The sequence below is a fragment of the Cuculus canorus genome, chromosome 3 (genome assembly GCF_017976375.1).
Source record: "Cuculus canorus isolate bCucCan1 chromosome 3, bCucCan1.pri, whole genome shotgun sequence".
Classification (NCBI taxonomy): Eukaryota; Metazoa; Chordata; class Aves; order Cuculiformes; family Cuculidae; genus Cuculus; species Cuculus canorus.
Genome location: NC_071403.1, coordinates 50,153,147 through 50,178,681, shown reverse-complemented (window position 1 = coordinate 50,178,681; position 25,535 = coordinate 50,153,147). Strand labels below are relative to the sequence as shown.

The 25,535-nt window shown below is 40.1% G+C and overlaps 1 protein-coding gene across 4 annotated transcripts in view; it reads right to left on the bottom strand.

Annotated features, from left to right (window-relative positions):
• Positions 1 to 24,434, bottom strand: part of RGS17 (regulator of G protein signaling 17) — a 72,817-nt gene extending 48,383 nt beyond the window's left edge. For 2 of the 4 annotated variants that reach the window (XM_054063511.1, XM_054063512.1), the window contains exon 1: positions 18,514 to 18,600. In XM_054063511.1, the coding sequence (XP_053919486.1) occupies positions 18,514 to 18,557 (44 nt within the window). In that variant the 5' untranslated portion in view covers positions 18,558 to 18,600. Of the gene's footprint in view, positions 1 to 18,513; positions 18,601 to 24,277 lie in introns of those variants that run through there. The other 2 variants (XM_054063515.1, XM_054063513.1) reach the window with 2 other exon arrangements.
• Between the last annotated feature and the right edge of the window lie 1,101 nt (positions 24,435 to 25,535).

Sequence of the window (25,535 nt, the reverse complement as noted above, 5' to 3'; positions counted from 1 at the left end):
AATACAAATCTGACTGTACTTTTTTTCCCAGAAAAAGAGCCTCAAATTAAATGCTGCTGATTTACAGCAGATAGTAGACAAATCTTTTCAGAGATATTTTCCAGTTATATAGCTAAAAATGAAAAAATCTGCAGAAATATATAGTTGTGTCTTGCTGCAAATTACTGAACAACATTTACTCTGGTTCCACCTAGGACTAGTCAGAGTTTCCCTATGACTACTGGAAAATGGCATTTTTTGCAACATTACAGTTTTCCAGGGGTGTGGTAGTGATGGAAAGAGTTTGCTGGTTATGTTCTAAGTTTCTGATTTGGGAATCCTCCCCCCACTTCAGATTTGTTCAGTTCAATACTAAAATGTTTCTACCATTGATGCCATGATTCATCAAATGCTGGGAACATTTGCTAGATTTATCTCCTTTGATGCACGGTTTTCCCTTTGCTGCCTAAATCCCATAATGTACCACTGATGTCCCATTACCGGAAGTTCATCATGCAAAATGGTGGGTAGAGAAGATCTTGATGCAAAGGAAAGGTGCTATTCTGCAGTTAGTGCCCAAAAGACTTTGATTGGTGTTGTTCAAATGATGCTTTGGTATTTCTAAATCAAAGTCCAGATGTTTTTCAGAGTTCTTTCAATAATTTGAGATAAACCAAATATCTAAACAAGATGGACTTCCATTGGATTGATAATCTCATTTTTGCCCAAGATAATTTCTGTTTTAGAGCCAGAAAAGGGGCTTAAAAATTCCATTTGCACTTGTATCAGTCTTGTGGTCTTTTCAAATTCAAATTAATCCAGACTAACAGTTTTGCTGGAGTGGGTCCTTTCCTGCTCACATCACTTATTATTCTAATTGCCTATATGGAAACTATTATTTGTACTCATGAATTGCCACTTTAGTGACAAAAGGCAAAACTCTGATCCTCCTTTTTAGTGGTAAATGTGACTACTCCATTGCAGCTGTTCTTAATTTGCAGAGGTTTCAGTAAGCCTGGGTCTTCTTGCACGAATCAGGAATGCCAGCCACTCTGGCATTTCTAAAGTCTCCTTCTCTTTACCTCCCTACTTCTCATTCAGCATTAAGACTGTAGTCTCCAATTCATTCAGCCTTTTGGTAGGCTGAAGTAAATCAAGCTGGAGCTGGGTAAGTAACCTATAGCCACTACACTTCCCATGTTCTTCCTTCTCCTTCCCCTCCCCATTCCTACTAGCACATGTACACACAAGATGAAGTAAAGAAGAATTTTAATCAATATAAGGGCATTACAAAGGATTTCCGTAGCATTGACAGACATTCTCTTTCTGCCCTCAAGCCAGGAAAAGAGGGTAGTTACACCCACTGTGCTTATTTCGCTGTTGAGGCTGAGACAGTGATCTGTTGTACTCTTGGTACATTTAGGGCTCTAATGTTTGTGAGGCCTATGCAAAGGAGACTATTTTTGTTGTTATGGTTGAAAGAATTTCTGTCACTGCACTAAAAACCCTAAGTATCTTCTATCTTGGTTTTACTGTTCCCTGGAATTCCCACCAAAAACTGCGCTGCTTTAATGAAGTAGGTATCTAAGGGGTCTCTGCCCATTTTGTCAGTTCTGCTCCAAAATTATACGTGGTGCACTCCCTCTCAAGGAGAGTTTGTTTTCTTCTAAATGAAGAATTGTTCACTACAGCTTCCAAACATCACTTATTCAAACTCTCTTGAAACATATCGATTAGGATGTTCAAAGTGGACGATTTATAGCAGTGAATAAATGCCCCCTGGGGAACAAAGGTATCTGCTGAAGATGAGACTTGGAGAGTATCCCAGTGCTTTCTCAAGTGCACAAGGAAAAGATTAATTATATCTCCCCCCAAAATGGCTGTGGCTAGAAAGCTGGAATCACGGTTGTCCTGTTGTGCGCTAGCAGGAAGGGAAACAAAAATAAAAAAACAACCAAACCAAAAAAGACTTGATTTGGAGGAATAAAAAGGCTTTGAAAGCTTTTCAGGCATCTGATTTCCTCTCCCTAAGCGTACAGAAATTCCCACTCATTCTACACATACCTGACTCTTTGAATGCTCTTAGCATTGCACTTTTTCCACCTTCAAAGTTACAGCTGCTTTTGCAAGTACTGCTTTTGTCTCAGTGCACATCACCACCTCCTCTGCTGATGTGGCAGCTGTGGTAGTAGTGGCAGTAACAAAAGTGGTGGGAGTTACAGCAGCAGAAAAGAACACCCCCATTTTTTTTTCTTGACAGTTTAGCCTGAAAATGTGGAGATGCTTTATAAACAGGACTAATTTGTAATTGGCAATGCCATTATTCTGTTAAGGTATTACAATAGGAACACGAAGCTCTGCAACTGTGTGCATGTACATAGTTTTCTGTAGCCCTGCACTTAGCAGGACATAAGCTGTTTAGTGGGAACCACGGTCACCGAGGCTATTCCATGGAGTAAAAGCAAATCTAGATTTTTAATCTTTTTTTTTCATCACAATGAGATACTGATGACTCTTATTTCCTGTGAAATGTCAACATTTTAGCCACTGGCACTGTGTATGATGATACACTACTGCTATGCCCTGCAGAGGACATATTAAAAAATGCAGATGCTTTCCACTGCCAAGGCAAGGAGCAATCATGATTTGGCCAGCTAGCTCCCCTTGCTGTCACAGCAAACAAAATCAGTAACGCTTTCTGCTTGCTATGAGATTTTTCTGGGAAAGAAGCTGCTTTATATAACATCACCCTAATTTTATGCCCTCACTCCCCAGCTTGATTTTTTTACCTTGGTCTGTGCAAATATCATATTTCCTTTGCACAGTGTCCAACTGCTAGCCAATTCCCATCAATCTAGAATAGGCCTGGTCTTTAATTTTTCAATTAAAAATTAATTAGAAAAGTCCATGTTTATCAAAACCAAAACTGACTGCTGAAGCAGTTGTTTTTGTCAGATGTCGTCTTAGAAAAATTTTCTTTTAAAGTTTGGAAGTTGCCCAAGTATCTCACTGAAGTGGGTTTCTTTTGTTTTCTTTTGTTTTGTATTAATGGAGACCAGTTTTTCATTTAATGAAACATTTTGTTTGAAATTAATCAATTTATATTGGGAATTGAAATAAAGGAATTTCTAAAAAACAATGTTGTAATTAATAGAACCCAATTTCCATATATTCTATTTAGGAAGGGTTGTTATGTTTGAAAAACTATTTTTTCACTGTTCAGGGCAGAAACATTGTTGAAAATTTTAGAGATACTTATGGGACAGGACAAATCTTTCTGTCTCTGCCTCTAAACTGGAACTTTTCAGGACTTTGTGTTCACTAGTTCCTAGAGAACACAATCAGCTAAAAGTAGAATATAATGCTTATACGATAATATCAATTTCCCACCTGCATATAAACCATTAATTTTCTAGATTTAAAAATTGTATTCTCCTCTGGAATCCAATTTATCTTGTTTTCAAGCAGTTGTGCTGAAAAAAAACCCTGAGTGTTTCCACATGAATAGGGAAAACTGCTGTGGTATGACTAAAAATGGGAAAACAATTCAGAGGAGAAATCAGAGCTCAAGTTATAGAATTCGTAAATAGTTGGTTGGGAAAAAAACAAACCTATATTTAGAGAATGCATTTAGAGTTCTTCTTGTACCCACGCCATGTTTGCTTCCGTTTTATGATATGAACAAATACCCTGAATGTGGCTCTAATTAACTGATTGCTACTGATTCAGTTGGCTATACCTGGTTATTTTACAGCAGAAAACAGTGTTCCCTCATAGCAAGTTATGTATTTAACTTCAAATAAATACTAACAAAAGCTTTTTAGGTTGTCAAAGCTTTTCCACTTAATAAGCAATTATATTTGAATGGCAATAGTATGTACAAAGGCACTGGGTTATACTCTTTTTCCTAAAGCAAATACATGGTAGATAGAAGCAAGCAGGTTATTCTAAGTATCTCACAATGAGAAGAAAAAAAGAATATTTAGAAATTTTGACAATATAATCTCTTTTGTTGCAGACACCTAGGCTACATCTTTTAATTATCTCATCTCCTTTTGACTACACCAGTAGACGAGTAGATAATTTAATTGAAGAAATGGGATCCCCTGGGCATACTGGGGAAGAAAAGCTAGAGCTTTTCTCAGTCAAGTAGTGCCAAATAGTCCAGGAGTATGCAGAGAAATATAATAATATAATAGTATAATATCCAGTAGTTTATTAAAATAATTATAATAACTGAGGTTTAATGCAAACCTGTGCAATAAGGAATCTTATATGTAGAAACAATAACCTGCCATATAATTACTCCTGTCCATGCCTACAGTAACTGAACGACCACAAACAAGTTTATTGAATATTATAATAAGTTATTTAGTCCTGTTTGCACCTCAGCACATGAACTGTCTGCACGGTCTCCTCTCTGGACAACTGATGTGTCAGGGATGCAAAATTGAGTGATACACAGTGACTGTTGCCTGCAAAGTTCTGCTTCAAAGATAAGAAATTTCCCTGGTACTCCTTTCACAAGATCAGTATGTATTACTTGCGTAGCTGCTTTCTAGGGGATTTGTATCATCAATATATGTAGGAATTGCCTGTCACCATTTGCCATCCCTTTACTCAAATACTGGACAAGCTATATAAACTGGTCTTTTAAATGAGAAAGTGAATAGTGAGCAGTAAGCTTTACATAGGCTTTAAATGTTCAAGAAGACACAACATTTAAAGAGCAGCTGTAGTGTACATGGAAGAGTAATCATTTTAACCAGTGACCCAATAAAGCTGCCTAGATGTATTTCTAGTTTAACTTTGTCTTAGCTATTGTACAGCCACAGTTTGTTTGGTAAGAAAAGCAGCTTTATGCACTTGCATAAAATTTCCATCAGCCTCCAAGTGCCTGAGATACGAATCAAGTTCCCAAATAACCTCAAAAGGAAAAGAAGTTTCGGGTTCCTATAACTGGTTATATAAGCATAAAAGTGCATAAGGGTTTGGTGGGATTTATTGCACAGTCAAGCAGGTAACCACCAAGTGAGGATTTAGAGCACAAGGTTTTATTGAATCTCCTAGATGTCCCCAGGTACAATTGCATATATTTCATATTACGGTTAAAGGGCCACTTTTTGTTTGTTTTCTTACTCTTTTCTTTTTATGACGGGAGAAATCAGGGACCAAGTTCTTAACACAGAATGGATAGCCCTTGCGGTTTTTACTTCTGTGAAGAATGAGGGAATGGTATGGGACTAAGATTTTTGCCTTATCTGCTCGATATTGATTTGCTTCAAGAAGCTTGATATTGGGAACTGAGATGTCAAACTGCTGTAGAACTAGCAGAAACAAAGTCATTATTTCTATCAAAAGCCAAGCAATATCTTGGATACCCTGTGCTTCCTAAATGAGTCAGGATTACTCCTGGTCAAATTCAGAGGCCAGTTTAATCTCAATTCCTTGTTGATGTTTAAAGTTTTCCGTACCATGCTAAATGGTGTATGCTATTGCTCGCTCAAACGTTTTCTTCAGTGACAGCTGACATCACCCTGTGAGCACACTTGCAGTCTACGTGGGTTTCTGTCAGTATGCTTGCTTCAGGAAAGGTAGCAGGACAATGTCTTTTAAAAAAACCCACAAAAACCGCAAATTCAAATCCTGCAACAAACTTCATATACTGTTTCTTGAAAAGCTGGATTTCTCTACTACATCTGGAGTAAATAATCCAATATCTACCAACCACCATTATACTAACCTAGATACAAAATAAACATTAGCCTCCTTCAGATGCAGACGTTACTTTTATCAAACGGGGGCAATAAATTACTTTTTTGATGTGATAAAAAAGGAAAAAGAAAATCAGAAACTACAATAGATGGAGAACTGAGGTAATATATACAGTTAATCATTCTTTAGAAATGCTTGGCAAATTTTCCTGGTAAGAACGCTGTCACTTTGGAAGATAATTTAATAGACAGACAGGACAGGAAACCCAGTTTGCTTCTAATGGCATTGCTATGGTGTAATGGGGCTGAGATGGCTGTATTCAAGACAGATGCTATTATTTGCTCTAGTTTTACCATAAGTGACACTATGATATTTCCAAAATCAAGCCTGAAAGCCCATTAAAAGCATCTTGCTGGCTTGACTCGTTACAAAATGTAGGAATTGGTTTTTTGAGTCCTGTTGAATGGAGAAGCTTTCAGAACACTCAGTCTGATCATCCCTAGCTTTTACAGCAAAGTACAAGGCAAACTTAGTGGTCTAGTGATATGCTTTTATCACCCTTTCTCTTTTAATGGCGTGTCCTTTCCCCTCTAAGTTATTGCAGCAATGGATAGAAATGTTGCTTGCCCATTAATTCATTTATTCCTGTTTCTGCGCATTTGTGTCACTTTCATTGGAGGCTCGTAGTAGCTGGTCAGTCTGTTAGTCTCACAGAAAGATATTTGCATGCTTTTTAACTGAAGAAATGAATTCTGAGCTCCAGGTACAATCCTGGTAATTGAAGTTTAATTTAGCATAAAAACTTCTCTCTTATTGCACTTTGGTTTTAACAGTGTTCCCTTACAGTAAGCCACTGTATTCCCCGAACAGACCACACTGACTCTTTATTTGATTTTTCTTTCAGTGCTCATCTTCACTGCTCTCTCATGTTCTAAAATCTGGCAGTGTACAAGCAAGACATTCCGTTCAGGAAGAAACACAGTAGTGTAGAGTTAATGTTTACATTAACTAATTAGAAGATCTGGCGATGGAGATGAGGACACTTTGTCAGTGTGTCCAACTCTACGTAGAAGGCAGCATGCAATCCTGCTATGATCGACATCAGGCAGTGTCAGTAGATGAACCAGAAGTTTTTAACAGTAAGTGTTCGGATTCCACTACAGAACACAAGCTTTAAACTTTCTGCAACAGCTATTTTCCGCAACTTTAATGAATAGTTAATAAAGGAAGCTCCCCTTGTGCCCAAATCAAGCAGCATCCCAAATTTATCACAGATAGTCAACAAACTGGACTGCTAGCTATTCTAAAATTTAAGAAGCCTGATTAAATTGTTGCTTATTGTCTTTTAGTGAGTTATTTCTTCCAACAGGTGTTGGAAACTACAGGTTGTGAAATGACGTATTTCAGTTATTAATGTACAAAATAATTTTTCCTTTTCATGAAACATATCTATGACTTTAAAATCTTTCCAGTTTTGAATTGAGTGACTTCAGACTTCACGCTTTCATGAAGGTTGCATCAAAGACGATGTAACTGTTAGCAGATACAAATTTAGGAGATGCAAGAGATATAGGTATAAGTCCTTTTACTGCTTATTGTGAACTTAAACCTTGCTTTCTAAGTCCAAGTGGAAGAACAAGTGATTGACTATTGGATGAGCAGAGAAAAGTCTTTTCTTTTTACTAGACAGTCAAAAAGTCAAGCTTGGACTTGAGACATAGGTTCTGAAGCACTTAGACAAGATAATGGGAGATACATACAAAATGCAGATAACCAGAGAAAAACATTTAAATTGTAAAAATTTGCTATTTGCATTTCTCTAAGCTACTGTGCAGAGCCACAACAGTGGATCTTTCTGCATCAAGGGAGCCCTGTCTGGAAATACCAAAAGGGTTGTACATTATTTGTTTCAGTCCTACAATCACTTTTAAACAGCAGCTTTCATCTCCCATACATGAATCCTGTCATACCAATAATTTCACAAACTAAGGGAACAGTCTCTCTTGTCTCTTCCATGAGTCTCTGGAACGGGAACTGACAGGTAATTCAGAAATGTTAAACAGTTTCCTAAATACATCCACATTCTGCCTCCATCAGCATGGGTCCTGACTCCAAGAAGTAACTGCCTTACAGTCTGGTTTGATGTTTCCACGGCATTTGAAAGATTAAAAACAAACGGTCTCTTTTCAGAAAGCAACAATTTCAAAACTGTCTGATAAAACTGTCTGTCTGCAAAGAGGTAATGTGTCATTTGCTTTTAGAGTAGGGGGTTTTTTTGTTGTTGGTTTTTTCCCTCCTAGAAGGAAATAGCTTTTTGTAAAGTATCTGGGCATCTGCAATACCTTAACAGGATGAGACACCTCAGAATGAATTCCCAAAGTATGAGGCTCCTTGGTAGCTTTGGTCAATTTAAGTCCAAGTCATTGGTCTCCTGCTTTCTGGTGATGTGTTTCTACCATGTGGTAACCCACATCAAGTAGGCGCCATGGCAGAAAACTAACTCTGTAGAAACAAATGATTATCTGTCAGGTGGATTAACTCTCTGAAGTAATGGCCACTTACATGTGGAAGTGACAGAGGATCAACAGTTCTGGCTTAGATTGGCTTAAGCTGCTGCAAAACCAGGAGTGGAGGATCAGTGACCAAGAGAAAGCTTACGCTGTCCCTTCTCAGGACTGAGAAACCCAGTCTGAATCATGAAATGACTGAGCCACTGTCCTCTCCTAGATTTAGGACCTCGAGTCATCCCTTTTGAAAAAACATTAAGGACTAGGATTTGTTTTGAAAAAAAGAAATGGTAGATGTGCTTTCGTGCTTTTATTCAATATTGCAAAGGTTAAGTAATGTGGCTGCCTCACTCTTGAGTGCTCAGAACGGGGTGGAAATCAAGGTATTTCTGCTCCCAAGTGAGTGATTGGTACTCAACATTGCGATGGTGGGTACTTTGCTGCCTCCCTGGCTAATTACTCTTTAATTGTTCAATGTAGTTTTGGGTAAGTTTTTTTTTTTGCAAAGCAGCATAGTGTCAACGGCTCCTCTGAATATCTTGAAGACACAAAACTGGGGATTAGGGCAAGCCTCTTGTGCTGAGCAAGGGAAAGTCTGAACTCCCTTAGATTCAAATGGGATTAATCCAGATGTATCACATCCTAGCCAGAGCTGTCTCTCCTGCTTCATTTTAGGAAAGAAGTATGGAGAAAATGACAACGGTTTTGGTGAGGGTAGGAGAGATGATACAAGCACAAAACTTTCTTCCAACTAGCCTCCTTCTCTGTCTGTGTTTTGGAATGACAGTTTGTTTCTGTCTTGTCTTTTGTGATCAGCTCAGCTATTTTAGGGAATAAGAAACACACTCTCTGCCTGTCTCCTAGACTGAGCTCCTCTGGGATCTCAAGCAGAAAACGTGTCCTGATGAGAGCTAGCTGTGAATTAGCTGGAAGCAGTTCCAAGCATGTATAATAGGCACTCAGGGCACCTGACTGCGGAGATTCAGGTACCTGAAATTGTGAGGGGAATAGGATAGTCTGGGTTCTTAGATACAGTGGACTGAAAGCCAACTAAGCCCTTGTTTAGATGCCCAACCTCTATAGCAGATTGGGGCCAAGGTACATAGAGCACCTATAGTCACCCTGTCTCGAGTAAACAAGATAAACTTTTCCTTGCCTATCTCTGCGCTAGGCCAGTTCAACCTATGCACAAATACCTCATCCTGGAAGGCTGCATGTAAAATGGAGCTGTAGGAAATGCTTAAACTAAGTGAAACATTTTAATTCCATTTTTTTGGTCCTCTTCTGTCTAAAAATTTTGTTTTCCTCAAAAAGAATGACAATTACTAATGCCTCTATTCCTGAAAATATGGAAATCTTAGATTTGATCCCAGAATGTATATTCAGACATTACTGAAATGGCCACTTTCTGTTTAACAGAGTGTTGGTACTCCGGACACCAGTGTTGGCAATAACTGTGCTTCTGTAGTATTTATGCAGAATTGATGAAAAATAGTATTAGGGAAATTTTGGATGGTGAAAATGGCTTTCTTAAAAAAAATGAAACAAGGTAAGTTTTAAAATGTTAAGGATATCGATAAGGATACCATGAAATTTTGAATTATCTTTAACAGCAATAATATCTTTGGGATATTTGCAGTTGGCTCAATAGTATCTTTTTTTCCTTTGTACCTTCGCCCTGTAATAGAAAGCATGCTGTGGATAAGAAAGGCCTCCAGTGGATTTGACATGTAGAGAAATTCAAGGAATGGCACAAGCTTTTATTGCTACCAAAAGTTGTCTGCCTTCTTTCTCTTTGTGTGCAATCTGCAGAGACAAAGAAAATAGCTTTGGAAAAGTTGATCTTTCTACTGAAGGAGGTGGTCTGCTCCTTCTTAGCCAGAGGTGTCTTATTTTGAGTGTGGGGTAGGATAAGAAAGGAGGAGACAGAATAGAAGTTTTATCTACTTGTTAGTTCTGATCTTCTAGTATCTCCAGATCAAGGAAATTTAGTGGAATGGCACTGAGTGCCTCAGGAGGAAATTCTAGTTGCAGATAGCAAAGGAAAATGGAACTTGGTTTTTGTGGATTTTTTGTTGCTTTTCTGGTGTTGTCCGTATGTCATTATGTACATCATATAAAGGAATCATTTTAATTTTTAACACCTTTTTAAAAAGCAGGACTTGAATAATATCTTTCTTAATATTCAGGCTGAACAAACAACTCCTTAAAAAGACTGAATTTCTCAAATAACTTCTAATAATCACAAGTTATTAGAAATCAGCTTTTATTTTTTAAAAGTGACCATAATACATTCCTTCCATTCCCCTCAGTCCTTACTATACAATTCTTCAGCATCTCCTGCTTATTTTTCTAGTTCTTTAATGCTAGATTTCCTTTTCCCACACGTTCCCCTACTGTGTTAAGTCTACACTGGCACCCATGTAGAGCATTTACTGTTGGTGAGATCTTGCTCTTTTCAGCCTGTCACCCACTAATGAATGGTTTTCTTCTCCTTGATGTTTCACTGGCAATTTATATTCATTTGATAGGGAGAAAATGTCTTTATCTCATCTCCAAATTTTCCTCTGTGCTCTGTACTATGATCTTTCAAATCACTTTGTTCCCAACCTTTTAAACTTCAGTCATCATCAACTCTTCTCTCCTTCATTTATCATCACATCTGCTGCAAAACGCTGTTCATTTTACTAAGATCTAAAATCCCTCTCTTCTTCCCATTTCCATAGCAAAAAGCCTCCTCCTGCCCCCTAACCTTTACTTTTCAGCATCCTCTCTCCTATTCCATACTTCTGAGATTGTATCACCGTAGTCATTTAATTCACCTTGTCTTCGCTAATTCCCTTTTTTTAGTCACTAACTACCATGCAGCCTCATGTTCTCACTTCAGTCCCCTTCATTGCTATCTACCATTATGATCTCAGTGCCTATTATGGCTGTTTCTTGCCCTTTCACACTTTAAAGGTCCTTTTAACATCTTTGTGCTCTAACAGTCTGTGCTGGTTATTACCACTGCTCTTGAGATTTGTTCCTTTTCCTGCAAGACCTGGATAGCCAATTGTGAAGTGTATACACTCTGTAAAATTTTCTGTAGACCATCCCTGTCAATAATTCAGTCTTGCTGTTCCACAAGTTCAGCAGTTCTTGCCTCAGGATGTAAGCAGGGAAACAGCTGGAGAGCCAAGGGCAAGAGGCTCACAATGAATATAAATGTGACATAAAAAGTTCTTTAGATCTTATGGAAGGGCTGTATGTAAGGCAATGAAACAATATTTAGCATCTCAATAGAAGATTCATCCCACTTAGTGAATAGGATAAACTTCTGTTCTCTGTGGAGCTGACTCAAGCACTTCCTCCTGCAGGGAAATTTTTTGTAGTTTTTTGGAAAGAACTAGTCAGAATTAAACTGAACCGCCTGCATGTTTTGTCACAAAGTAAGATTTTGCAGATTTTTCTGCTAGGATGGAGGCCTGTGTTCCTGCTCACTGTTCCATTAAGCGGAAGTGTAGGAAGGATTTTTGCTTTGCGATTATTGATTTGGACTAATATGCCTTCTTCATCAGATAGACCTGCGGGCAAGTGCTATGATACTTTTGGGGAGAGTATCTTTTATTCTCTCTTTCAGGATACAGTAGCACCAAGCACCTTAAGGAACTATACATCTGCTCTTACTGTCAGAAACCACCCCCAGCCACTGAAGCTCTATACCACTGAAGACCTATTTCTATCCTTCCTATTCTCACTGATACTATGGAAAAGTTTTTAAATACTTCTCAAAGCCAATCTTCTTGGGCTTCACCTACCTTACAGCCTTATTGCTATAGTTCTGCTATGAAAGATAACTTCTGGAGAAAGATTACAAAGGTTAGATACTCTTGACAAGAATATTCTGTCTAAATTCCCAACAGAAATTTTTATTTTGAGGAGTTGCAGATTAGTTTAGAGTCCTAGCACAAATAAATGTGTGCCACGGAAACTCTGTCTGCCTTTTAGAAGTTTTCCTTGCAAGGAGTTTGCTTGCAAGCTCTAAGCGTGGTCCATGCACATTGCTGCCTCGTGAACAATGGGACAAGATTTCCTGTGACTGCATGTGGCATAATGACAGCAGCAGGGCCAAGGAGACTCGGGCACTCAAGCCTGGGTGGGATGTGGAGTGCCTGATGGAGTAACCATCCACTGGATACTCAGAAGATAAGTGTCTATCACTTTGGCATCCAGACCAACTCTGTTTGTTAGGGGTGTCTGAGTTCCAAGCTGTCTTTAACAAATGGTATATGCATACCTACAACCTCAAAGTAGCTTTTTCTGGTCAGGGGACTGTTTGCTGACACATTTAGATAACACTCGTGACACATGTTGCCTGCTTGTATGTCACCCATTTAAAATATTAGGAAGGAGATGTAGATGGAAATGTTTTCAATGTGCTGAAAGTTTCCTAGGGGTGAGTATTTTTCTAGGGACATAGTAACAGGTAGGATCATAACAAGCAGAATAAAGGATATGGCATGTTTATTGTCAGCTCAGACCTCTTCTCAGGTGTAAAACCTGATTTTTAGATGTGAGTGTAAAAAGCCCCAAAAAGCAGCATGATCTGCTTCCATTCAAGTCTGTAAGTGGGTCAAAAATACCTAGTTCATAACAGAACTGAACTCTAGGAGTCATCATCACCCATTTCATTCTAGGGGCCCACATTCTTCCTTTTTTTGACAAATGTTTAATTTTCTATTGTGATCTGACTTTTCTTTTGACAGTGGCTCATATAGCAACAAAGCAAAGCTAGAACTTTTTTCTTTGTCCCATGCAGTCTCAAGTGCCTGAACCAAAGCATTTGTATCACACAGTTCTTGCTGGAACCTTGCTCTTCTAGATTAATACTTAAATGTCTACACTAATATTTTGTTTATTTATCTAGCCCTACAAGATGCCAAAATTGATTAGCACTTTTAAGTAAGTTAGAGAAAAGTTTCCTGAAAAAGCTATTTTGTCATGAGAGGAGAAATTATACTAATACCGAAGCTTACTTGTATTCAAATCAACATGGAAATGCATTTTGGTGATAGACAAAACAAGACAGTCTCTCAAAGGGTGGGGGGACTATGCAGGTAGTATGTTATGTAGGTGAGTCTTTTCTTAAACACATGATCTTATGTGTCTCGCTACCACTATTCACGGCAAGGATCGCACTGCATCATAGCACTGCAACTCAAGCCGGACACTTCTATGATTTTTTTAAGGTGTTACCTGCACCTTGAATACTCCTTAGCAAGGGTTTCTCTTTTCATAAATTGGAGTGACAGGATGCTCGTTGGAGTAGTCATGCAGCCTACTGCATTCCAGCTCTGGGGGGCTCCACAGATGAATTTATGTAGGTAAATGGCTGGAAGAGGGGTTCTGTGATCGGAAGGATTGCTGCTGCCATGACACTTGAGCTCCCTTTCTTCACAAGACACAATGATTTTGGATTCTGAGGGTTCTCTCCATTTTCTGACATCTGTTTGATTTGAAGAGCATTACTGGGTCAAAGATTTAATGGGAAGGGAGATGAGTGTGTCAGATGGACAAATGGAAGGGAAGCAAATGAATTTAACATGGATGTCTGCATAAGAACAAATAAAGAATAAGCTGTCTTTGGTTAAATGTGGCTGGAAATGAGAAAAAGATTTTGAACAGGATCTCTGGAACAACCTTTGCGTAAGAATAGATGTAAAAAGAAAACAAACCCCAAACCTCCCTGCTTTTAATAGGAACTTGATCCAGAAAAGGAAGGAAGGGTAAAAACTGGTTGCTGGAAACAACTGGAGATTGGGATGCAATTAGCCAGGGTGTTCCCTTCAGCCTATGTTCTTATTTTCCAAACTACTACTAAGCCACCTGCTGGAATTGGCCATACTAATGAAAAGCAGTCTAATCCACAGAGCTGTGAGCACATGCTGCCAGCCTGGTTCGATAGCAGTTGATTTGCTTGGCACTCTGCTGGATACACTCTGTACCTTAGAGGATAGGACTGTAGCGCAATTTAAGTCTCTCACCTAGATAGCTTGGGGTTTAACATAGGACAAAAAAGGAAGTCTGCTCTACGACTAGAACTCAGCTTGGTTTTAAAACATAAAATACTGCCTTTTGTTGATTCCTGTTGGTATCTCACAGTAGAAGGTGCAGTCAAAGTCAAGATGTCTCTATCTTTCAGTATCCTAGTTGCATACAATCGCATTGCCCAACAGAACAGTTTCTACTTAACAGAGCCTTGCAATCACATGTTTGAAATATGACTGATGGCTAGAACTGCATGCAAGAATTTTTTTCTGCCATGGGAATCCATTCAAGCTAATGGAAAAATCTGTTATACTTTAATAGCAATTAAATTATTTGGAGTCTTAAAACCCCTATGCACCTTAAACCAACTGAATCCCAGCTACAGCTGGGGCTGCGATAAATTATACTTTCAGACCAAATTAGTCATCTTACGTTAAAGTTTTTTTAGACCATATTTACTTGAATTCAAAAAGCCATTTCCCCTCATCTTTAAAAGGACACACAGTAACTCACTTTCCATGAAGAAATAAACTACCTTGCATTCACTTGGGCCATCAATACACTTCAGGATCAAGTTACTGGAGGAGTTGACTAGTTAGTCCACTCTCTATTACTACCTGTAAAAACATTTCCTTCTATGTATTATAATTCAGATGCAACAGGATCCTTTATTATAAAAGTAACAATCAGGTCAAAAGAAATGTGGATAGAATTTTTTATACTTAATTTGGTGAAACTAAGACAGGTGTTATTTGACTAAATTTACTATATTGGAGTTACCTCATTTTATTAGGATGACAGATCTACAGGTAATGGTTTAACAGATCACAACAATCTCAGACTGTTTTAAAGAACTGATGAGCTGAATATCAGGAGATATATGCAGAAGGTATCAAGCTACCTGCTATACGTCTCTATTTTCTCTTTCTGACTTGAAATGTAGGGCCACATTGCTCAACTATCCAAAGTCTTCACAGTTTTTAACACTTCTGATTACTGAAGATTTTTTTTCTAAAATGGCCATAAATAATACTTTTCATATTGATATTCAAGTTGCATACTGAAGGGAACAGTGTAATTATATTGGATGGGTTTTGCTCTGTTCATTTTCAGAATGTGTAAGAATATTTGATTAGAAAGACTGACTTCTCATTCAACTGCAAATTCCCATTTTTGTCCTGGAGATTTTCTGGATCGGGAGATTTTCTGAATCTTAAGCTCTCTCTGATGTTGTATATATGAGAATTACTTTTGGCAAAGAGAGGCTGTCTAGCGGAGTGGGAGACAAGATTCTTAATGTTAGATTTTGACTCTTGAAATCAACAAGAATTTTTAACTTTGTCCTTTATATTTAATTTCTGAATCTAGCACTATTTTACTGTGTGATCCTGTAGTTGTTTAATTTATATGAATCTGTCTTTCTTTTCACTGAAATAGCAGTGCTGTTAACTATGTACCAGCACGCAGAGGTGGTGTGGTTGGTTGAAAAGTGAGCTTGTGGAAAAGACTGTAGGGTGGAACAATTACCTTAAAAGACTTACTAGGTCTAAACCCCATAAATCTGGAAATACAGTAATAGCCTTTTTGTGATGTATTCTGCATTTTTTCTCAGTGCTTACTAAATTGTCTAGATTCTCAAGACAATAATATGAAAGACAGTCCCCTTCTCTTTAACTGTTTTGAGGTCTCTGGATTCTCTGTTTCCTTACAAGTTTCTGAAATGTCACCTGCTTTTACACATTGTATGAAACCAGGCCACAGTATTTGTCACAGCATTATACACTTGGCCAAGAAAAATGCTCAGGAGAAGTTAAGTCCCACAAGGTAAACAATTTTCCTATTATACCATGCACATACAGGTACGAGCCACTCCCCCTTCCTAAATTTTACACTTTCTTGCTGAATATGCTCGAATGATTCTCTCTCCTCTTAGGCATGAAAGAAATTAATATTGACCCTAAATTATACCTACCTTTTTCCACAGATCTGAAAGAATCTTAACAGCAATAAACACATGAAGGGCTTGAATGAACTCAATATAATTAAAGCCATTCAATATGAGTTATGCTACATACAATTTTTTAACTACATATGAGATCAATTTGACATGCAGTTATATCAATACTTTATATAAGATTTCCAATTTGATGGCTAAAGATGATGGCTATATAAATACGTTCACTTTTGTTAATACTACAACATTGTAGATTGTAGAATAAACATGATAAAAAATCAACATGATAAACATTAAATGTATTAAAACTTGATAAATCTCAGTCCAAAGTTTAAAATAGGTAATAATTATTATGTGGGTGTGTTTCTAATTGGACCTTTTATGTTCCTCTACACAACTTGACAACCTTCCCCTCTATTGTGAACGAAACTGAAGGAACTATAAAAATCACTATTGTTTGTAGTAGGCTAACATCAAGGGAACAAAATAAGCTGATGACAACAAATCACTGACTCAATGTGATCTGCATCCATTGGTAAGTAAATCATAGGAAAGATGCATTTACTTTGTTTGAATCTAATATCATATACCTAAGAAGAAAGGATGCAGGCCAAAGTCAGAAGCTGCAAGCTATAACCTGAAGAGATTTGATGTCTGTACTGGAAAGCTAAGCAATTTCAGGGCTTATTCGCTGGCTCTGAGGCCAAATGGCCAATTTACTTATATTCATATAATTAGACTGACGTGCTCTGGATAACACGACAGCCTCATACAAGCATTTTATCGGGAATGTTCCCTGGACTGTGGTAACTTTCCAGCTATGTCTGGGACAATTCTAATGATTTGGTTTATAGATGAACACAGAATCATAGAACGCCTAGGTTGGAAAATACCTTTGAGATCATCAAGTCCAACCATACCTGTCCACTACTAAATCATATCCCTAAGCAGATCAAGCTCCGATGCACAAGCACAGGCTTTTGTTATTTTACAGAGACATAACCTGGGTGAACTGAGAGTCACAGCAAGTAAACAAAGTGCTCAGTATAATTCTGCACCCAAAAGAGCTGTGCTGCCTTGGCTACATAAAGCCAAAATCTTAGACAGCCATGTGAAAGCCATGTTACTCCTGTATTTTTCAGTGACTGCTATTCAAAAAACAGTTTTGATATCCTTAGATGAAGAGGGTTATTGATCAGTTGAAGCAGGTTTAAGAAAAGCTGAGGCAATGGTTAAAGGACTATGGAAAATATTTCACAGTAAATGCCCTCAGGAGCCATTTAGCTTAAAAATAAAAAAGAATCAGGAGTGGATGTCTCAGTTTCTGAGTAGTCTAAACTGCAGGATGCAAGATGACATACAGATAGTAGAGGCAAAATAAGATAATTTTCTTGCACAGGGCTCAGTGTTGCTTTAACTAGATTTTTTTTGCGTGTCCAACCTTTGTCAGATATCTCTACTTTATATAGCAATTTGCAGCACAGACATATGTTTTAAGGTGGATACTTCATATGGGATGGTTCTGCACAGAGAGATCAGGACAAATCCAATAAACAGTCAGATATCTGTATAGTAAATCATCATATACCAAATTACTGACCAATGCACAGTCCTACATGAACAATCAGCTCAAAGCTGCCACCTTCACAACTTCATAATTTACAAAGTTGCTGCATTCACTGGGTAGAGTCATTCCTTCTATCGTTTTCAAGATCCTCACTACATGAGTAAATAATTTTTTTGTGGTAGCTCTATAACTTAATTTCACATATCAAATAAACAGACATAGAATTTATAGAATTTGAAAACATCCTTGTCTCTTCTGGTCAGCATGATGCTCGACATGTAGCTGACACTGATTATTAGTAGTAGTATTTTTTTTTTCCATTGTGAAGGTCAGGAAGTGTTTACAAAAACCTTAGAACACATAAAATACGTATAACAATTAAAAAATTGCTACAGATTAAACCGTGGCTACCAAATTATCAGATACACCAAGCTGTATCAGTTAGATTATCAGACCATTACACGACAACTGCATTCCAACAAACTAGTTAAGAGTTAAGCATCAAAATCATTTGCGGACATAGTTTTAAACCGTTCTATCTGACTGGTAAAAAATAACTTATATATCTCACTCTTTCCAAGCCCATCTTGAAAGCTATGAAGTATCTGATTAATATTGTAAGACTTTGTAATTTCTGAAGATAATAAGACTTGGAAATAAAAGTACCTTTTGGACACTGAGTAATTATGACTACGCTTCCCACCTACATTCATTAAAAAAGGGCTACTTGTGAAGCCCTTGTACAGGAAGTTATTACTCACTGTTCTTGATTTTCCTCTGATGCAAATAATTGACGAAGCAGCATCTACACCACCCAATGGTCTGGTGCAATGTGAATACTGGAGAGCATGTGCTGCCTGCAGTGCTGTCATGATAAGTTGGATTGGATAAGGAACTCCTTAATTCAGAAGGTTGTTTTCACTACATAAATGATAAACAGTAGTTGTGGTATTAAAAATTTACTACACATTTCCCTCTAATTTAGGCTTTTAGGGTATCAGTGTGCATATGGTGACACTAGCCCAGCAGTGGCACTATGAGAAACATGAGGATTTTCTGAAGATCCTTGTGATGTGCTTAGGATGCATTGCCTCTTGGGGTGCCCAGTGTTTTGATCTCTCTCATTTGAAAGCTGTCTGAACTACAGTAGGCATAGAAGTGCTGTGATAAAGATACCATGACAGCCTTCATCAATGCTTCCTGTCGGTTAATTGCCTTGTCTCATAAGATTATTTTACTGTAACTTACATGAGTTGTTGATAAATGAAGACATTGTTACAGCATGTCACAACACAGATAAACATAACACAACACAGCAAAACAGCCCAATACATACTCAGCCTTCCTGCAACAGTAAGACCGAGTCTTGCTTGAACTTATGCTCACCTAAAATTACAGACTTTAACAGCAGGGAGCTTTGACAGAGTGGCACTCTACCTTTAAAGGCAGCATTACTCTGGTATACTCTCTGTACATATAGAGTCAGAGATATAGAGTGGTCCAGCATGTGATCTCCCTCATATTTCAGCAAGCACAGAGCTCACATCAGTAGCAGACAAACTGCTTTAAATGAAGCTGCTTTGGTAGCAGAAGCTGCATAGCTGTGTTAAAGCGTTGCTCACTAATTTACTCCCTTTCTAACTGAAGAAACAAGGCTAAATATATAGTATTTTTGCATGGAGAGAGATTATGCAGTGCAGGTGTAGTGTTTAAGATGTCTGAGTGTCTCTAGGTAATATGCAATGCTTGGCTTTAGGATTTAGGATTTTATTAACCTTTTATATCTATTCCACTCCTCTACCTGTAATTCCCCACATACATTCGGTCCATAAATTTTCTGATTTCTAAGAACTTAATGCTGTTTGCTTACAAAGTCAATAATGTATGACAATATCAATTATATGAAAGCTAAGAAACATTTCATCCATATTTTACAAATGAGGAACTTAAAAACAAAGCTATCACTCAAAACATATATGAAGATAGGATAGAATCAATCTTAAATTGATTGCATTACTTTTATTCTTTTTTTTTTTTAAGCCCAGATTTATGAATATACCAGAACAGCACAAATTATTCAAAGCATACCCATCATTTAAATCGATTTTACATCTATTTTGTATGACTGGAACACTGAAAAGCAGATAAAGCATCCTAAGGAATCAAGTCCCTACACTAGTTTGCAGAAGCCACTGTTCAGCCAAGGCCCAGGCTACATGGTGGCTGAGCAGGAGGAGCAGTGCAGACCCTGAGTTCACCAGTTTGTGTGCTTTAAGCATTCTCCTAGGTTCCTGCCACAGCCACACTGCATAGCTGCTTCCTTTGTGCACATTAGGGACAGCAACCAAGGGAAACCTTTTGAGTGCAGACAGCTGACTTCAGGTCGAAAGACACACAACCTTTGCAGAAAATAGATCTCTGGATCGGTTAACTTGCTGGAGATTTGAGCTAAAAGTGCACGCACCTGCTCTCTCAGACCTACGGCATCCAAGACACACAGAAGTGCTGAGATGAAGGGCTGGGCTCCTTCAGAGGATGCAGTAGCCCTCCAAGAATCAGCAGTAAAGCTATTCACACAAGCCTGCTTACATCCTGTATAGTTATAGCCATAGCTATAACCACAAATGGATAAACTTAATTACACTTTTAACTATTCATTTGTTTTTATACCCTACGCACAAGCTTTTAATCAATTAACAGTATGGAAAGTTTGTTTGCATTGTTTCATCGTAAAGACAACTTAGGACAAAGAAGAGGTCAACAGAAATGTGAAATTTCTTGAAGGATTTTAATTTTCAAGTAATTTTAATTCAAGCTAATTAGCACATGAATTTTTTATTCTTAGAAAACACCTCCTGTAGTCACAGAGCAAGCACTACAAGTAAGGTGATGATATATTGTACATTAAAAAAGGTGAAGTTCAGACCTTTTCACAAGTGCAAAATAAATCCCTACCCAACATCATGAGACGCAATCAGGAGGGAGCTAATGGAACTGTGATGAAAATCTCTGCAAGACTGAATAAAGTTGCACTTAGTACACTTCCAGCATATTCATAAGAATCTCCTTACGTTTCATACTTAAAGGCATGTGTGGGAAGCATACAAGTTAGAAAAAGGTATTTAAAAGACATTAGGATTGTAAAGTTTATTCAAGCTAGTGTATTTTCTGTGAGGAAAGTTTACAGACACACACATATATATAGGGTTTGCCACATATACATACACAAATATACCATTTGTAAGTGGAAAATCGTTCTCCTATTTAGTTTGAGACTCATTTAAGTTTGAGGCTGGCTAACACCCCTCCTATTCTCTCTTCATAATGATACTGCTCAAGTCCCTTCTTTTTTTAGACTTCTGGGAGATAATGATCACAGCGTCTGAAGTTGCCAGTATTTTATATTTTGTGAAGGGTTTCTGAACCTCACATGGGTTTCTCCTGCTCTCCACTTGCCCACATTCTGCTGTGTATTGTGTTGCTCCAAGTTCTGTCTGCTGCTGATTTCAAATGGTGAGAATTTCTGGGTCTTTAGGTCCAGGTTGAGCTTTTGTAGTTCTCTGCTCCTTATTCCTTCACTATTCTTGTGATAAAATCAAAGTGGGCCTACAAGTGAGATCAGGGAATACCAATATTTCTGTGATGTTGTTCTGAGAAGAACTAACGTCACAGTTCCTTCCAAATCAGTTACTTTATGGGACATTTAAGCTTCACTTTTGAATCCATGCATGTTGTTCAACATGCACATCCCTATGATGAACTTTAGACAGAACAATTGGAGGTGATGCTAATTCAAACTATAATACAGAGTTCACAGATGTATGTCCCGTGACATGTACTTTGCATTTTGCACATAGTATACATCTTAAAAAAGAAGAATTGCAGACTGAGAATAAAACATCTCATCTTCTTTTCAGGATAGGCAGAAAACTGGATTAGAATAGGGAATTTTTCACCAAGCTGTCCATCAGATTTCGATTCAAATCAATAGTTTAATCAGGGAGTTAATTTTCAGCAGACAGTTTTTCAGTATCCTTCTTGAAATGAGTTCATGGGTTGAGGGCAATTCTTTGTGCACAAGTGTCCATGTTGCATAACAAGAAAAAGAATGACTATTCTTATTTGTAGCTTTCAACATAAAGACCGAGGGCTGAATGCGGCTTTCCACCCCTAGGCAGACCTCTCAACCCAGTGATAGATAAAATGAAAGGACTTGATCTGCCAGTGCTGTACCTGCTCTCATGTGAGAGGATACTCCCAGCACCTTCTACAGACAAAGTGCGTGTTCCTTGTCGCATACAAAAGCTACAGAATACTGAATGAAATTATCAGGCAGCAGGTTCATAGCAAACAAAAGGAAGTACTTTTTCACACAAATCATAATTAAATTGTGGCACTCATTGCCACAGAATGCAGTTGAGACCAAAATAGAAATTAATTTAAAAAAGGAAGTAGCATAATTCAAGGGCTTATTAAATATGATGATCTGGGTGCAAACCCCAGTTTAAGAAATCCCCGTACTAGAGTTTGCTGGAACTTGAAAGGACATACTAGGAAAAGATCACAGTATTCCAATTCTGTTTCTTATGTTTTTCTCCCTTCAGCATCTGCTAATGACTACAGTCAGAGCTAGGATATTGTTCCTGATGTCCAACTCACTATAGCAATTTTTTTGATTGTATCTTTTTAATCAAATTATGTTCTTATTTTGGCTACTTAAAAGGATCTAAGGCCTTGATGCAGAGAGGCATTTATATGTCTAACGCTCATGTATTTTAGGGGTACTTGTAGCTCTCGCATCTTAGGCGGTAAACCTACTGGGGTGGGGCACATTTGTCACCTGTTAGGACTTTGCTTATTTTGAGTATGAACTCAAACAAAAATATATATTTGATAACAGTGACAACAGTGTGTAACACTGTTTCTTTATAAAGGTTAAATAACTTGTTTGCCTAAATGGTTTGTGCCACAGGAAAATTCCCTAGTGATTTACGTAAGGATGATGACAGGAGCATCCATAGCTGTGAAAAAAATTAATTACCTTTATAGAACTCCCCACATTTTCAATGCATCAATATTACATTCGTAGAAAGCTACTTATCACCTGTTACCTATAATTCTATTACCAGATGATATGCAACTAACTTACACTTACCAGGGCATTTGATATTTCATCCATTTTGCAAAAGCGTCTGGCTGCAACCTATGACACAGGTTGCTGAAAATCCAGACACAGCAATCAAGAAATCAAATACCGAAAATCCTAAATTATATGCCTACCAGCCCTAAGCCTGCCACTGCAGGTAAGGTTTCCTTCCAAATCGACAAGCAGCAGCTATAAATCGTGCCGTATAGGGCTGACAGCTGAGCAAGCCGGGCAACCTCAGGGTTTTGGTTTTTTTTTTTTCAATTGCGGGCGCTTCCATCCCAAGGAGAGCTGAAGAACCGCTGGAGCAGCACAGGGCGGGCTGCTGGCAGCATCACAGCATCCCCCGCAGCACCGGGAAGCAGCTGGTGTTTCCCTGGGCGCAGGGAAGCCCCGCGCCGGCGCTGCGCTCTCCCGAGCTGCCAGAGGATGGGGATGGAGCATCCCGGTCCCCGGCTCGCCCTGCCGCCCCCGCTCGCATCCCGGGGAGGGGCAGAGGGATGGCGGTGCCGCAGGGTACGGGCGGGGGAGGCTGGGTACCGCCCGGGGGCGGCGGAGGACTCCTCAGCCCGGGGGAGACAGACGAGAAGGTGGGGAGGGAGGGATGGGAAAGCAACTCTTGACGCTAGAGCAACGATTCGTTCGTGCACCCTCGCCTTCCGCTGGCTCCTCGGGTTAAAATAATAGCAACAATAATAATAATTACAACACGCACCCCCTCTTCGAGTGGACTCGCGTTAAAGGGAAGAGGAAGGTCAAGAGGAAAGGCAGAAGCGCTGCCTCATCTGCGAGCTGTCACAGCGCCAGCCCGTGCCCCCGGCTCCCCTGGGGGCAGCCCGGTCCCTCCCCCCCGGGCTGGGCAGCATCGCCCGGCGCAGCGGGGGCTCCCCGAGCACGAACCGGGGAGGAGAAGGGAGGGGAGAGGCGGGGGGAGGGTGCGGGTAGAGCCCGGTGGCACCTCTCCCCACCCCTTTGTGCATCGCGGGCACGGAGGCGCACACACACACACACACACACACACACAGACACACACCCCACCTCGCAGCCTCGGCGCCGCAGCCGCCCGTTGTTATACACACACACACACACACACACACACACGCCCGCACACGGACACACAGCCTGTCCCCTCGCTGAATGCATTTTCTGTTGCACGCTATCGCCATCCATCCATCCATCCATCCATCCATCCATCCATCCATCCATCCTTCGTCTCGCCTCCCTCCCTCTCTCCTTTTCCTCTTCCTCCCCCCGTTTGGTTGGTGGTTCCCCTCCAGCTTCCCCCCCCCCCACCCCCCCGACTCCGTGCATCGGTATAAAGCAGACATTTTGATGCGGTTTAACGCGGTTCGAGCTTAAATGAAAGAGGAGCGCCTTACCCACCCCCGCCCGGCTGCGTGCGGTTGGCGCTGAGCGATCCCGGGATGGGCTGGAGCGGCTCGTCCCTAGCGGAGCGGGTTCGCTGCCATCCGCCCAACTTCAGCACCCAGCCGGCAGGGAGAGGGAGGGAGACGGCGGCAGGGAAGCAGGCAGGCAGCAGGGAGGGTGGGAGGGAGGGATGGAGGGAGGGAGGGTGCGAGGAGCGGCGCGGGAGCCTCCGCACATGCGCCCTGCACCGAGCCCGGCGGCTGCGGGAGTTTCCCCGCTCGGCCCCGGCGGGTGAGTCACGGCCCGCCCTGGCCCCGCGATAAGCTTTGCCGGCCCCGGGGGTGCGGGACCGGTCCCAGCCAGGCTCCCCGGCAGCCTGCGGGGCGGGAGAAGGGTCCCCGGGGGCTGTGAGGGCAGCGCAGGGGCGAGGATGCAGTGAGGCAGCACCCGAGCCTCGAGAGCGTTAGGGCAGGAGGGGTGAAAACCCAGCAGCGCTGGGCTCCTGCTTGTGTATAGTCCTGTCCCTTCATCGGTACGTGCAAGTGGAAAAACAAAAGTAGGTGTGTGAGCCGCTATCCAGCAATTCGTTCTCCTCATGCATCCGAGAGAGAGGCAGGGATTTAGTGGCTGAGTAACTTTTTGGTGTCAGGCACATAAAGCGCAATGTCTTTCCATACGAGGACAGGCTGAGAGAGTTGGGCTTGTTCAGCCTGGAGAAGAGAAGAGAAAAGAGAAGGGAAGGGAAGGGAAGGGAAGGGAAGGGAAGGGAAGGGAAGGGAAGGGAAGGGAAGGGAAGGGAAGGGAAGGGAAGGGAAGGGAAGGGAAGGGAAGGGAAGGGAAGGGAAGGGAAGGGAAGGGAAGAGGGAAGAGAAGAGAAGAGAAGAGAAGAGAAGAGAAGAGAGGAGAGGAGAAGAGAAGAGAAGAGAAGAGAAGAGAAGAGAAGAGAAGAGAAGAGAAGAGAAGAGAAGAGAAGAGAAGAGAAGAGAAAGAGAAGAGAAAGAGAAGACTCCAAGGAGATCTTATAGCAACCTTCCAGTACCTGGAAGGGGCCTACAAGAAAGCTGGAAAGGGACTTCATAAAGGCTTGTGGTGATAGGATGATGGGGGAACAGTATAAACTGGAGAGGGGAAGATTTAGGCTAAACGTTAGGAAGAATTGCTTCACCATGAGAGTGGTGAGGCACTGGCACAGGTTGCTCAGGGAAGCTGTGGCTGCCCCATCCCTGGAGGCGTTCACGGCCAGGTTGGATGGGGCCTTGGGCAGCCTGG